At 55.0% G+C, this 12,746-nt stretch overlaps 1 protein-coding gene across 1 annotated transcript in view; it reads left to right on the top strand.

The window, feature by feature from the left end:
• ATP2C2 (ATPase secretory pathway Ca2+ transporting 2) overlaps positions 1–12,291 on the top strand; it is a 79,575-nt gene extending 67,284 nt beyond the window's left edge. Inside the window, exons 16-27 of the mRNA XM_068528912.1 lie at positions 45–146; positions 1,924–2,080; positions 3,392–3,562; positions 4,347–4,444; positions 4,541–4,591; positions 6,132–6,298; positions 6,748–6,816; positions 6,893–7,009; positions 8,235–8,382; positions 10,324–10,422; positions 10,517–10,658; positions 12,125–12,291. Coding sequence (XP_068385013.1) covers positions 45–146; positions 1,924–2,080; positions 3,392–3,562; positions 4,347–4,444; positions 4,541–4,591; positions 6,132–6,298; positions 6,748–6,816; positions 6,893–7,009; positions 8,235–8,382; positions 10,324–10,422; positions 10,517–10,658; positions 12,125–12,243 — 1,440 coding nt within the window. The 3' untranslated portion in view covers positions 12,244–12,291. The remainder of the gene's footprint in view (positions 1–44; positions 147–1,923; positions 2,081–3,391; positions 3,563–4,346; positions 4,445–4,540; positions 4,592–6,131; positions 6,299–6,747; positions 6,817–6,892; positions 7,010–8,234; positions 8,383–10,323; positions 10,423–10,516; positions 10,659–12,124) is intronic.
• Positions 12,292–12,746: the final 455 nt, after the last annotated feature.

Below are 12,746 nucleotides of genomic sequence, written 5' to 3'. Positions count from 1 at the left end.
GGTTTAGGATGACTCACTGAAAACGTCCCATTTTATTTTCCTAGATGGGCTTAAGTGATATTAAAGATTCATACATGCGAAAAAGAGAGATTCCATTCAGTTCGGAGCAGAAGTGGATGGCGGTCCAATGCAGCCCCAAGAATGAGGTGAGTGTGCCTCTCTGCCCCTTTCCAGCGAAGCGAAGTGCAGACATCAGAAGACTTTAAAGTTCCTGGCTACTTCTCTGAGCTTCCAAATATGTGAAAATACAGCTGATGGCAGTTAAACCTTTGATTACGTTGGGTCCTCTTCTGAGACCGGCATCTGAACCTCTGGTTCTCAAAGTGGGGTCCCTGAACCCGCAGGAGCATCTTGGAATTTGTTTGAAATGCAGATTCTCAGGCTCCACCCCCAGACCCACTGAATCAGAAATTCCAGGGCTGGGACCCGGTCATCTGTGTCTGCTGGGGATTCTGATGCAAGTTCACGTGCGAGACTCCCTGGCCTACAGCACAATGACGGAGTAATTACTACCGGAGGGACCGCATGTTCCTACCTATGACACTGACCCCGTTGCTAACTTAGGGTCCTTTTCTCGCATCCCTGCGCTGAGTTCTTTACACATATGATCTCACGTAACTGTGTCACCACGGGGGAACGAGCCGTCATCCCGAAGGGGGATCCAGGACACACACCCCAGCATCCACCGTAGACGGTGTAGACAGTGAGCTTGCACGTGTGCGCACACATAGGTTCTACGCCACCAGGGGAACAGGTACCAAATTCTTACCGGCTGTGCCTGGGTGGGGACTCAGCCCACGTTTTCCCCCCACTTTTTTCTTTTTAAATTTTCTGTAGCTTTTCAGATTTCCTACAATGAAAAAACTTTTTTTTTTTTTAAGAGATTTTTATTGCCTTCTACCTTTTTCTCCAAACTTTCTGCTCTTTCTGGAAGCTGTCACGTCTTGCCCATGCTGAGATTTCCCATCTCATTCACAGTGGCGGGTAGCTCGGCCAGCTTATCCCAGGTCTTTGCCATGAGTGGACAGGCATGTAAATTCCGGGTGCTTAAGAGGGGTTTTGGATTTTTTTTTTAATGTTTTAATACCTTCAAATCTTATTTTCCCCCCAAAGGCAATGGTAATCTATTTTCATTGAAAAAAATTATAGAAGTGTAACTTCAAAAATGGAAGCGCCCAACAATTCTGTCCCTCTTTTCTCCCTACCCACTCCCCACCCACACTAACACCCCTTCGCAGTCAGAGATAGAGTGTTCCAGATTCTACATGTGCAAATGCAACATGTGGGGTGGTAGTTTCAAAAGAAGGTCATGCCGTATACAGTGTGTGTAATTTGCTCTTTTCCCTTAAATGATGTCTTGGCCAGCTTTCCGTGTCAGTTTGCACACGTTCATTCATTGCCCACCGTGAGCAGGAAGGCGCTGTGCTCGTGCCGGGGGTTATAGTGTGACCCACACTGACGAGGTACCTGGAGCTAACGGTCTAGGGGAGACGGAGCTGAACAAATACACAGGAAACGGGTCAGCTGCTCATTTGGGTTCATGAGCCAAGTTCACGGTGCCTGCTTGCTTGGAAGTCTCCCTGAAACAGACATCTAGTGGTCAGTCGCACACTTAAAGGCACAGCACTGGCTGGGATGTGACCAGTTGGTGAAACGTGCGGACGCTCTGAGTGACATTAACCAGGGAGCCCGATGTAGGGCAGGCCTGCTTTGGGTCAGAGATCAGCCTCACCCTTCTCTGGGCTGCAAGGTATTCCATCACGTGGATTTCCTGTAACTTCTCTAACCTGTCCTGTATTGGTGAGCAGTGACGGTCCGGGATAAATAACCCCGCCGTGAACATCTCTGTGTGGATGAGGTGACGGTCACCAAGAGCTGAAGCAGCCAGTGTCAGCCGATTTTTTCCCTCTTGTCTTTTCCAAGGAGCAGGAAGACATCTACTTCATGAAGGGGGCCTTCGAGGAAGTGATTCGTTACTGTACCACGTACAACCATGGGGGTATCCCCCTGCCGCTGACGCCCCAGCAGCGAGCCTTCTGCCAGCAGGAGGAGAAGAGGATGGGGTCTCTCGGCCTGCGGGGTCAGTGCCTGTGGTCCCAGCCCCAAGCTCTAAGTTTGCACATAACACTGACTTCTCAAGTGTGTTAACGCAGGGTCCCGAGTCAATGCAGTGATGGTCAGAGTGGTGTCAGGTAGGGTGCTAATGCAGGCAAAGCCAGGGTGGGCTCTCTTGGGCAGGTGAAAGATAGGGCACCCCCCACCCATCTCAGCTGCCAGATGACACCCATTATCCCAGACGCCGCTCATGTGTGCGAGAAGAGGTTCCGAGTTTTCTAAGACAGGTGAACGGGCCGCCCCTGAAACGATGATTTTCCCGATTGGTCGTCTTGCTCACGGCTTGCTGTCAGCAAAACCCAAAGCTCTTGTAAATTAATACAGACATTTCATTCCTTGGCCATTTCCAATTTTCTGCACCAGGGCCAACGCCTTCCCCGATGGGCTGAACATTAAACCTCATGTTTCCCGTAGTGTCATATGTCAGCCTGTCCGTTTTCAGAGAAAATGTCTAAAAACACTCTGGAACACGTGTATTCCCTCAGGGGAAAGTGAGAAGCGTTGGCTTGCTGTATTGGTTTCAATTGCCCTAGTTTTCCCCTTCAGGGGGCAGTAATTATAAACTGACCAGCCTGTAAGGGGAGGACATGTCAGGACAGAGCTGAGCTTAGCTGAGCAGGGCAGGGAGGGTTGCTTTGAGAAAGGGGGGAATGGTACCCACATTGCTGGCACACCCCCCTGCGCCACTGGTACAGTTTCATGACTGAGGGGTCACAGCTGGAACTTGTTGGCCATAGCTCCCCTTCAGTATCAGTAAGGTGACAAAGTAAGGTCAGTTCCCACACCACCCCCCCAAGAGCACCTGTCCCAGAGAGCCGGGTCTGGCTTCTGTGCCACTGACACAGAGCCCTCTGACCCGTGCTGCCTCCTGCACATTTTTCTTGACCTTGGTGGCTGTTGCCCCGAGTCTGCTGGCAATGACAGAGGAGGGCAGAGCAATGAGAGATAGGACGTCAGAAATGCGCCCTTATGTGCCAGCCCGCAGGTGTTCTCGTGGCCACTCCCCTTGGGTACTGCACCACCAGTGGACAGAGGCCCGTCTCCCGCTGGGCAAGTTGTTGCTGCTTGCCCTGCTCTCCATCGTGGGTGAGCCGTCGAGAGCCGCTGCCCTGCACGGGCCTGACAACCACCGGGAAGATCGTCCCTTCCCTTTGCGGTCCAGGGACTTAGTGCCCAAGCCCCTCGCGGACAGAAGAGGGTCTGGGACACGGTGGGGCTGGGGCTGACTGGGGACGAAAATCTTCTGAACATTCTGTGGGTCTTGCTCTGTCCGCAGTGCTGGCCCTGGCTTCTGGGCCCGAGCTGGGGAAGCTGACGTTCCTGGGTCTCATCGGAATCATCGACCCTCCGAGGGCCGGCGTGGAGGAGGCGGTCCACGTTCTCTCTGATTCGGGCTTGTCTGTGAAAATGATAACGGGAGACGCTCTGGAGACGGCCTTGGCGATAGGTAACCAGGGAGTGGGGTGGAGGGTGAGGGTCGCCACCCGTGCTTACTCCTCGAGGGACCTGGTCAGGAGAGCTCGCACCTTCCTTCCACGTGCTTGGAAGAGATTCTGAGGTTCGAGGACCAGCATCCCACCTTCCGAGTGGGTGTTTGTCTCTAAGATGTTGGCAGGTTCTCCTAACGAGGAAGAGACCTCGTGTGCACCGAGAACATTCTCTGTCCTGGGCCTTCCGTCCATGATCTCACCTCATCTCCACAGGCAGCGTCATTGCCAGTGCACACTTCCAGTCTGGCTTCTGCCAGTAGCGGTGTGCCCTTGGCAAATCATTGAGCCACTCTGACCCTCGGGCTTTTCATCAGCAGAGGGCTAGCAACCTTCCTCCTCCTCCTCTTTTTATTACTGTTAGCAGGGTTGCCACACCTTGGTTTTCTGCCCCCCTCTGTCTTGAGGCAGCCTGGCACTATGGAAAGATCACAGACTCTGGAATCAGACAGAAAGAACCATGTCAGGTCCAGTATTAGCACTTACTAGCCCTATGGCCTTGGGAAAGTCACCGCTCTCTCAGTTTCCTCATCTTTAGAGTGGGGATAAGAGGCCTTTGTTGCCAGTTCATTCTGTGGGTGGAATTAAGGTCAGATACCGTAGCAGGTGCTCTCTAATTGGGGCCACCGAGGTTTTGTTTTTCCCTGTGGCCAAGGCGGGGCCTGATGTCAGGTAGGTGAAGTGAGGGGCAAGTGCAGGGACCACAGTGTCAGGCCCTCAGAGGGGACTGTCCACACCTTGCAGGAAGAAACATCGGCCTGTGCAACGGGAAGCTGAGCGCCATGTCTGGGGAAGAGGTGGAAAGCGCCGAGCAGGGCGCGCTGGCCGAGCGCGTCGGGAAGGTGGGGTCCTCCCGAGGCTTGCCGCCGAGGGGCGTGGGGTGAAGGTGCCACCTCCTCATTCACTGATGCTCGGCCCTCTCCCGTCTCCGTATCCAGGTGTCTGTCTTCTTCAGGACCAGCCCAAAGCACAAACTCAAAATCATCAAGGTCAGTTGTGTGCCTCTCTGGTCCCTCAGGGCACAGCCCAGAGCAGTGGCGGCTCTGCTCACAAGGTGGTCTAGGGCCCAGCGGTGGCCGCCTCCTCTGCACTGGTCTCTGGAGGAGAGAACTGGGGGCCCCCTGCCACATATACCAAAAGCGGGGAGCGGGAATTGGGTGGTGCCAAGGTAGAAACACAGAGGCCAGCCTTCGTCAGTCGGGTGCTCCTTGGCGTATTCCTGTTATTTAACTCCAGGCCTTAGTTTCCTCATCTGTAAAATGGGGATAATGTGAATGACAGAATGACACCAGCTAATTCTCAAGGCAAGGCAGGAGAGGATGAAACGAAGCCAGGGGACTTCCATGGCGGTCCAGTGGTTAAGGCTCCACGCTTCCAATGCAGCGGGTGCGGGTTCAATCCCTGGTCAGGGAACTAAGATCCCACGTGCTGCATGGCACGGCCAAAAAAAAAAGAAAGAAACGAAGCTGGGCCTGTGAAGCCCTTGGCAGCTGCCTGGCCCACCGCAGGTGCCTTCTGATGGTGCATCAAAAACGAAAGTGCTAGAACGAGAGACTCCTGTGTGGTTTTCCCTGCACACGGATGCTTTTAAAGGTTGCTCTTTAACACTTGTGTTTTTTTTGTGTCATTTTGGGGTTTTTTAGTTCTACAGAGTAAATCTCTGTGCCAGTCATTCCTCAAAGAAAATATTAATACTTACTGGGTACCACATGGATTCAGGGGACGAGTTGATTATTATTTGTTAATGGTTGTTGACTGAAAAAAAAAAGCACACCGTGAGAGTTGTGAGTTAAGTTTTACTGGGGGCAAAATGAGGACTACAGCTGGGGAGACAGCGTCTCAGTTAGCTCTGAGGAGCCACTCCGAAGAGGTGGGGGCGGGGTGTGTATGTGATTTCAGTGAAGGGGGTACTGCAGTCATGCACACATTTTGGCAGAAGGTTGCCCCTGGCCACGAGGAGCAGATGTCTCCGTCAGTGACTTTAGTGCTTTTCTAGGTATGAAAAGTTGTAAGAATCTGGGCTCATAAAATCTGCTCCTGAAAACAGCTAACTATCTGAAGGCTTGTTCTGCCAGTTTTTCCTTCATTCCTGATCTCCGCCCTGAACTCCTTTCAGGGGGTGTGGAAGGTCAGCGGCTGCAGTGGCCAATGACTTCATCCTTGTTGAACCAGATGGCAAGCGACAGTTTTTAGGTGGCATGGTGACGGATAACACATTCATGCCTTTGCTCTGGGCTGGGCACTGTCCCCTCTGTGTTCTTAGTTTAGGGCTCACAACAGCCCTGATAAGGAGGGACCGTGCTCCCACTTTGCAGATAGAGAAGCTGAGGTTAGGTTCAGGGCTTGCCCAGTGCCCACAGCTCATATGGGGGCAACTGGGATTCAGACCCGGGCCAGCTGACCCCAGTGCCCTCTAGAGAGGGGCCTTTGCCGTGGACCACTCGGTGTGAGAGGCGGGGCACGAGGAGGGAAGGATCTGGAAGGAAGGTCCTCAGGCTGCAGGCCTCCACTGGCCTCCTCTTTCCAAAGGCTTTGCAGGAGTCGGGGGCGATCGTGGCCATGACGGGGGACGGGGTGAACGACGCGGTCGCCCTGAAATCAGCGGACATCGGGATTGCCATGGGGCAGACAGGGACGGACGTCAGCAAGGAGGCCGCCAACATGATCCTGGTGGACGATGACTTCTCAGCCATCATGTAAGCTGCTCTTCAGGTGTTTTTTTAGTGGCAAAAATGCCTGGGGTGGCAGCCCCCTGCTCTGCTGTGGTGGACATACACGGTGTCCCCAGGCCCACCCCCCGTCATGGAAAGCAGGGCCACGGGGGCCCCTTCTCCTTGCTGGATCACTGAGGGGCAGGAGGCACTTAGGGAGCCTTGGGTGAGGGCTGGGGTCCCAGGGCTCAGACGACAGAATGGTCCACAGTCTTTGGACAGAAGGGCGATCGTGGCTTGGGGACCAGTCCCCAGCGGCTGATGGCACCTGTTAGGACATCAGCACCCTCTACTGGTGATTCCCCGAGAATGCCAGCAAGGAGAAACATGACCTCTGGTGACACCGTCGCTTCCTTTAGCAGGTGACGGAGCTAGCTGGCTGACCCTGCTCGTCCGGCCCTCTTTGTGAATAAATGCTTTCTCCTCTCTTGCAGGAATGCGGTGGAGGAAGGCAAGGGGATTTTTCATAACATCAAGAACTTTGTCCGATTTCAGCTGAGCACGTAAGTCGAGGCCGGCGTCCCCCCGTGTGCCAGGTCTGGGAGCAGCTGGTGACAGTGCCCTGTGTGTGCCCTGCAGGAGCATCTCGGCCTTGAGCCTCATCACTCTGTCCACCGTGTGCAACCTGCCCAGCCCCCTCAATGCCATGCAGATCCTGTGGATCAACATCATCATGGATGGGCCGCCGGCGCAGAGGTAAGGCAGCGGGCTGGCGGGAGCGTACGGGGGAGACGGCAAGGGGAATGCACCAGGCACGGGAGGAGGCGTCTGGTGGGCGGGCAGGGGGACAACGAACTTTCTGCTCCTCTGCCTGGAATGCTCTCCCTGAGCTACCTGCATGGCTCGCGCCCTCTCTTCATTCGGGTCACTGCCTCCGAGAAGTCCTCCCTGATTTCTCTAGCAGCAGCCTCCTCTCTCCCAGTCACCTTACCCTGCTTTATTTTTGCCTAGAGGGGAACATATTTCCTTGTTTATCTGATCGGAATCCATCTCCCCTTTAGAATGTCAGCTTCCTGGGGGCAAGGTTTTTGTTTTGTTCCCTGCAGGATCCCCGACTCCTACAATGGTGCCTGGCACACACTAGGTGCCCAGGACGTTATTGGCTGGATGAATGAGGAGGGAGCGTGAGGCTAACGGAATGAATGATGCAGGAGGAAGGATGGGCTCTGGAGGCAGGGGGGCCGGTGTGCGCAAGCGAGGCACTTCCCTGTGTGTGAGCACATAGCGGGTGTTGCTCTCGGTGCAGCTGAATTGTTAGTTATTAATCTAATCACCACCGGTGACGGCTTTGCTCCCCCCTCCACGCCCAGCGAGAGGGCCACCTCTTATACGTGCTCTCCCTGGGAACGGGGCCGCGAGCAAAGCTGGACCCCAGCCGTATCTGCCCAGCGTGGGCCTCCCCAGCCTGCTCCCTCCTTGGTGCCCCGCACCATCCACTGCGGGCCTGGCCCCGATCCCGCTGCCTTGGAGTTGGCTGAAGGCAGGTCCCCTCAGTTGCTGGGGGGGCTCTTCAGTGGGCGGGGCCTGGATCCCGTTTCTCCAGGCCAGCTGGGATGAGGCCAGGCCCGACCTGGGGGCGGGGGTCTCCGAGGTGACGGGGAACGACCGGGCACCATTCAGGACCACGTGGTTGGCCACAGGCATGGTCTTCTGTCACCGCACTCATGGCTGGGGATGCGGGAGGGCGGCGGAGCTGCCGGGCTGCCGGTGGGGTCCAGGCTGTGGCGGCGGGCCCCCGGGAAGGAGCAGAGGACGTGAGGCAGGAGGGGCCGGGGACAACCTGGAGGCACTGCCCACGCCCGTCCAGGCCTTCGATGTGGACCTTTGTGCGTTACTTCGCCGGGTGGCCTCGCACATTTAACCACTGCACGTCTCTTCAGTGGTTTATTTCAAAGCGTCAGGTTTTTTTTGTTCCGAGCAGCTTGGGGGTAGAGCCGGTCGACAGGGACACCCTCAGGCAGCCGCCACGGAACATCAAGGACGTCATACTCGGCAGAGCCCTCATCCTGAAGATCCTCCTGTCGGCCGCCGCCATCATCAGCGGGACCCTCTTCATCTTCTGGAAAGAGGTGGGGGAGTCCTCACGGGCTTGGCCAGCGGGTCTGTGTGGTGGCAGACGCGGGGCAGGGGTGTGGTCCGGGCCCCCAGGGGCGCAGGCGCCGTGGCTGGGGGAGACACACATACACGTGCAGGGGAGGGCGGGGAGGGATTGGGAGACGACTGCAGAGGTGGGACCGGGCGGAGGGGACGTGAGGCCTCACAGGCAGAGAAAAGGCGGCAGATTCCTTCCTAAATGATGGGACACAGTGCCTCTCCTGCTTTCTGTTATCCCCAGGAAACAATCTGACATCTACTAAAAGAAACTCCTGTCTTATTCCCAGGAGGTGACTATTTGGGAGATTTTTTAATTTAATTTTTATTTTATATTGGGGTAGAGTTGATTTACAATGTTGTGTTAGTTTCAGGTGTACAGCCAAGTGAATCAGTTATACATATACGTGTATCCATTCTTTTTCAGAATCTTTTTCCTTATAGGTTATTACAGAATACTGAGTTCCCTGTGCTACACAGTAGGTCCTTGTTGATTATTTACATGTAGTAGTAGTGTGTATAAATTAATCCCAAACTCCCAGTCTATCTTCCCTGCCAACGATTCCCCTTTAGTAACCGTGTTTGTTTTCAAAGTCTGTGAGTCTGTTTGTTTTGTAAATAAGTTCATTTGTATCATTTTTTTAGATTCCACATATAAGTGATATGATATTTGTCTTTGTCTGGCTTACTTCACGTAGTATGATAATCTCCAGGTCCATCCATGTTGCTGCAAATAGCATTCTTTCATTCTTTTTTATGGCTGAGTAATATTCCATTGTATATATGTACCACATCTTCTTTATCCATTTATCTGTTGATGGATGTTGAGGCTGCTTCCATGTCTTGGCTTTTGTGAGTAGTGCTGCTGTGAACATAGGGGTGCAGGTATCTTTTTAGAATTATAGCTTTGTCCGGGTAAATCTATTTTTAGTTTTTTAAGGAACCTCCATACTGTTCTCCATAGTGGCTGTATCAATTTACATTCCCACCAACAGTGCAAGAGGGTTCCCTTTTCTCCACACCCTCTCCAGCATTTATTGTTTGCAGATTTTCTAACGATGCCCATTCTAACTGGTGTGAGGTGGTACCTCATTGTAGTTTTGATTTGCATTTGTCTGATAGTTAGTGATGTTGAGCAGCTTTTTATGCGTTTTGGCCATCTGTATGTCGTCTTTGGAGAAATGTCTATTTTTAGGTCTTCTGCCCATTTTCTGACTGGGTTCTTTTGCTGATATTGAGCTGCAGGAGCTGTTTGTATATTTTGGAGATTAAGCCCTTGTCAGTTGCCTCATTTGCAAATATTTTCTCCCATTCTGTGGGTTGTCTTTGTTTTTATTTTCATTACTCTAGGAGGTGGATCAAAGAAGATATTTCTCTGATTTATGTCAGAGTGTTCTGCCTATGTTTTCCTCTAGGGGTTTGATAGTGTCTGGCCTTACATTTAGGTCTTTAATCCATCTGGAGTTTATTTTTGTGGATGGTGTTAGGGAGTGTTCTAATTTCGTTCTTTTACATGTAGCTGTCCAGTTTTCCCAGCACCACTTATTGAAGAGGCCGTCTGTTCTCACTGTAGGGGATCTTATTATGGGTCACCTTTCCATGGCCTGCAGGTTCAGGCAGCCCCTGTGCTGAGACGGCCAGTGAGCTGGAGAGAGAATTAGGCAGGTGACCGTCGAGGCGTTTAAACCCCAGCTCGCCCATGTGCGGGAGGGGGGATGGGGCGCCGGACACCCCCCAGGTCTCAGTTTTTCTCAGGGGTGTCCCCCACGCCACCTCCGTGGAGCAGCTGGGCTCTTTCTTGCATCCTCAACGGCCCGGAAGGTGGGAGAGGCACAGATCTGCCTGTTCTGACACAGGGGTCCTGAGGGTGGGGTCCCCGCCCCCCCTGCACCTTCTCACCCGGTGCACTCGTGTTCCAGATGCCCGAAGACAAGGCAAGCACCCCGCGCACCACAACCATGACCTTCACCTGTTTCGTGCTCTTCGACCTCTTCAACGCCTTGACCTGCCGCTCCCAGGTGAGGCCCCGCTGCCCCCGGCAGCACCGGCTCATGCTTTCCCGGCCCTAGTCTCGGGGCGGCTCCTGTGCCCCAACTGTGCCCTTCTCCGCAGACCAAGCTGATATTCGAGATCGGCTTCCTCAGGAACCGCACGTTCCTCTACTCCGTGCTCGGGTCTGTTCTGGGGCAGCTGGCGGTGATATACCTGCCGCCCCTGCAGAAGGTCTTCCAGACAGAGAACCTGGGGGCGCTCGGTGAGTGGGAGGGGTCACCCGGGACCGCAGCCGTCCTCGCCGCACGCGCGGGGCAGCTGCAGACCTTTCCGGGGCGTGAAGTCCCCGCATGGGGCCATCCTGTCTGCAAAGGACTGGGCTCGTTCCTGGACATCTGCACGGGGTAGGAGGGGGCGACGTGATGGGGGGAGTGGAGAAGGCGGGAAACACGGGCGTACCTGCTAGGAGTCAGGGGAGGGCACAGGGGTCCCAACGTCCCGGCCCACCCCGTCCCTGCCCCAGAGCGGGGCGCTCAGAGCAGGTACGGGGAGGCCCAGGGGCAGCGCCAGGATCGACCACAGTCTGGGCTCAGCCTGTGATGTGCTGCCCCAGCTTAGGAGTGAGTTTACCTGGTTGGGGGTTTTAACAGGGCCTGTGTCACTGGGACCCCACTTACCTGGAGGTAGGAGTGGGCCAGCTGGCAGTTCCTGCTGAAAGGGCCACACGCAATGACCACAGCTCTCTGGGCCCCAAGCACACATGCCACGTGGGGGACCCCCCTGCGTCTTCAGCAGGCTTCTGGCAGATCCACGGTCTCTCTTCGGAAGCTGCGCCGGTGGCTTGGCCTCCTGTGCCTGAAACGGTGGTGACAGGGACCGAAGTGGGAGGCGGCGGCCTGGAGAGCTGCGGGGAGGGCACCAGGGTGACCGCCGACCCAGCTCTCCATCGGCAATCCCACACCCCACCGGGGAGCCGAGGGTAAGGGGGCTGGTGAGGCAGCCCCCAAGGCAGAGCACCGGGTAGGGCGCATCCCAGGATCATGAAACGGTCAGCAGCATCCGAGCTGGTGGAGACGAGGGCACTGAAACCCTTTGGGCAAGACTGGGAACCCTCAGCGTTTTCTTCCCCAAAAATCTAAAGAGCAGGGTCCCTGTGGGTATGGAGAAAAGAAAAAAAACCTAAAAATGTTTTTGTACAGATGTTTCCATCCACCGGGAATTCAGGAAGCTTACCGAGTCTAAAGGAAGTGCAGGGCCTGCGCCGGGCACCATGTCTGTCACGAATCGTTGACAGCAGGGAGCCAAGAAAAGGCTCAGGGGGAGAATTCAGGGGTCAACCCTCCAGAACGAGCCGGAGGGGGGCTGGACTCGGAGCCCGAACCGTGGTCGGGGGCGTCCGCCCGAGGAAGGGTCTCCTTACAGCGGAAGCTTGCATCATGCCCGCCCCCCAGCTCTGAGCCGCCTGCAAAGACCAGCTGGTCCTTGTGGAGCTGGCGCTGCAGGGTTTTGGATGCTGGGCTGGGGAAATCTCTGCCCCATCAGGGGAGTGGAAAGTCTGGTCCTCAGCTCCCGGGTCCTGGCCCCTCACCTCCGTAACTCAGAACGAGCCAAGCACGGGCAACAGCACTCCGCGGCCCCCTGGGCTCCAGTGCTGGGCAGCACGGGGCTGGGGACCAGAGGGGCCAGCTTGCGCTCTCTGACCTTTTTTCTCTCTTCCCCTGTTGGCAGATCTATTGCTTTTAACCGGATTGGCCTCCTCCGTGTTTGTTTTGTCAGAGCTCTTCAAACTATGTGAAAAATTCTGCTCCACAGCCAAGAAAGCCCAGATCCACCAGGAAGATGTGTAGTGGACCCCGACCCATGTAAAATCCCTCAAATCTATATTTTCATGTGACTGTGGCCCTCCCCCTGCCCCGCCTCTTCCGAGAGGTGCTTTCAGGACACCGTGGCGTCAGGTCACTCACCTGGCTATTCCTGGGAAACCGGCCGGGAGCTTGGGCCCAGCCTTGCATCCATCCACCACTCTGTCCCGCCAGGCCCTGGGACAAACAAACAGTGAAGCACCTGCACAGAAACACCTCACTATTTATTAAATCACAATGATTTTTATTAACCACGTCTGGCTACGTATTTGTGCCATAGCTTGGTGCCATGCAGCCCCTGGTAGGGTGGGAAGACGGGGGCGGGGGTGGGGGAGAGGGCAGGACCCAGGCTTCTGGTCACACTGCCCAACTGAGGCCCCATCTCGTCATCCATAAAAGGGGGGCTTTGGGTATTTTTAAGTGCGATGCCTGGGGCCTGATGATTATTTTGATGGATTTAATCAGCCCTTTCCTACACGTGGCCAGGT

This window comes from Eschrichtius robustus, chromosome 19 (assembly GCF_028021215.1).
Source record: "Eschrichtius robustus isolate mEscRob2 chromosome 19, mEscRob2.pri, whole genome shotgun sequence".
NCBI lineage: Eukaryota > Metazoa > Chordata > Mammalia > Artiodactyla > Eschrichtiidae > Eschrichtius > Eschrichtius robustus.
The sequence above is the reverse complement of the archived record's forward strand: the minus strand, read 5'-3'. Positions and strand labels throughout refer to the sequence as shown.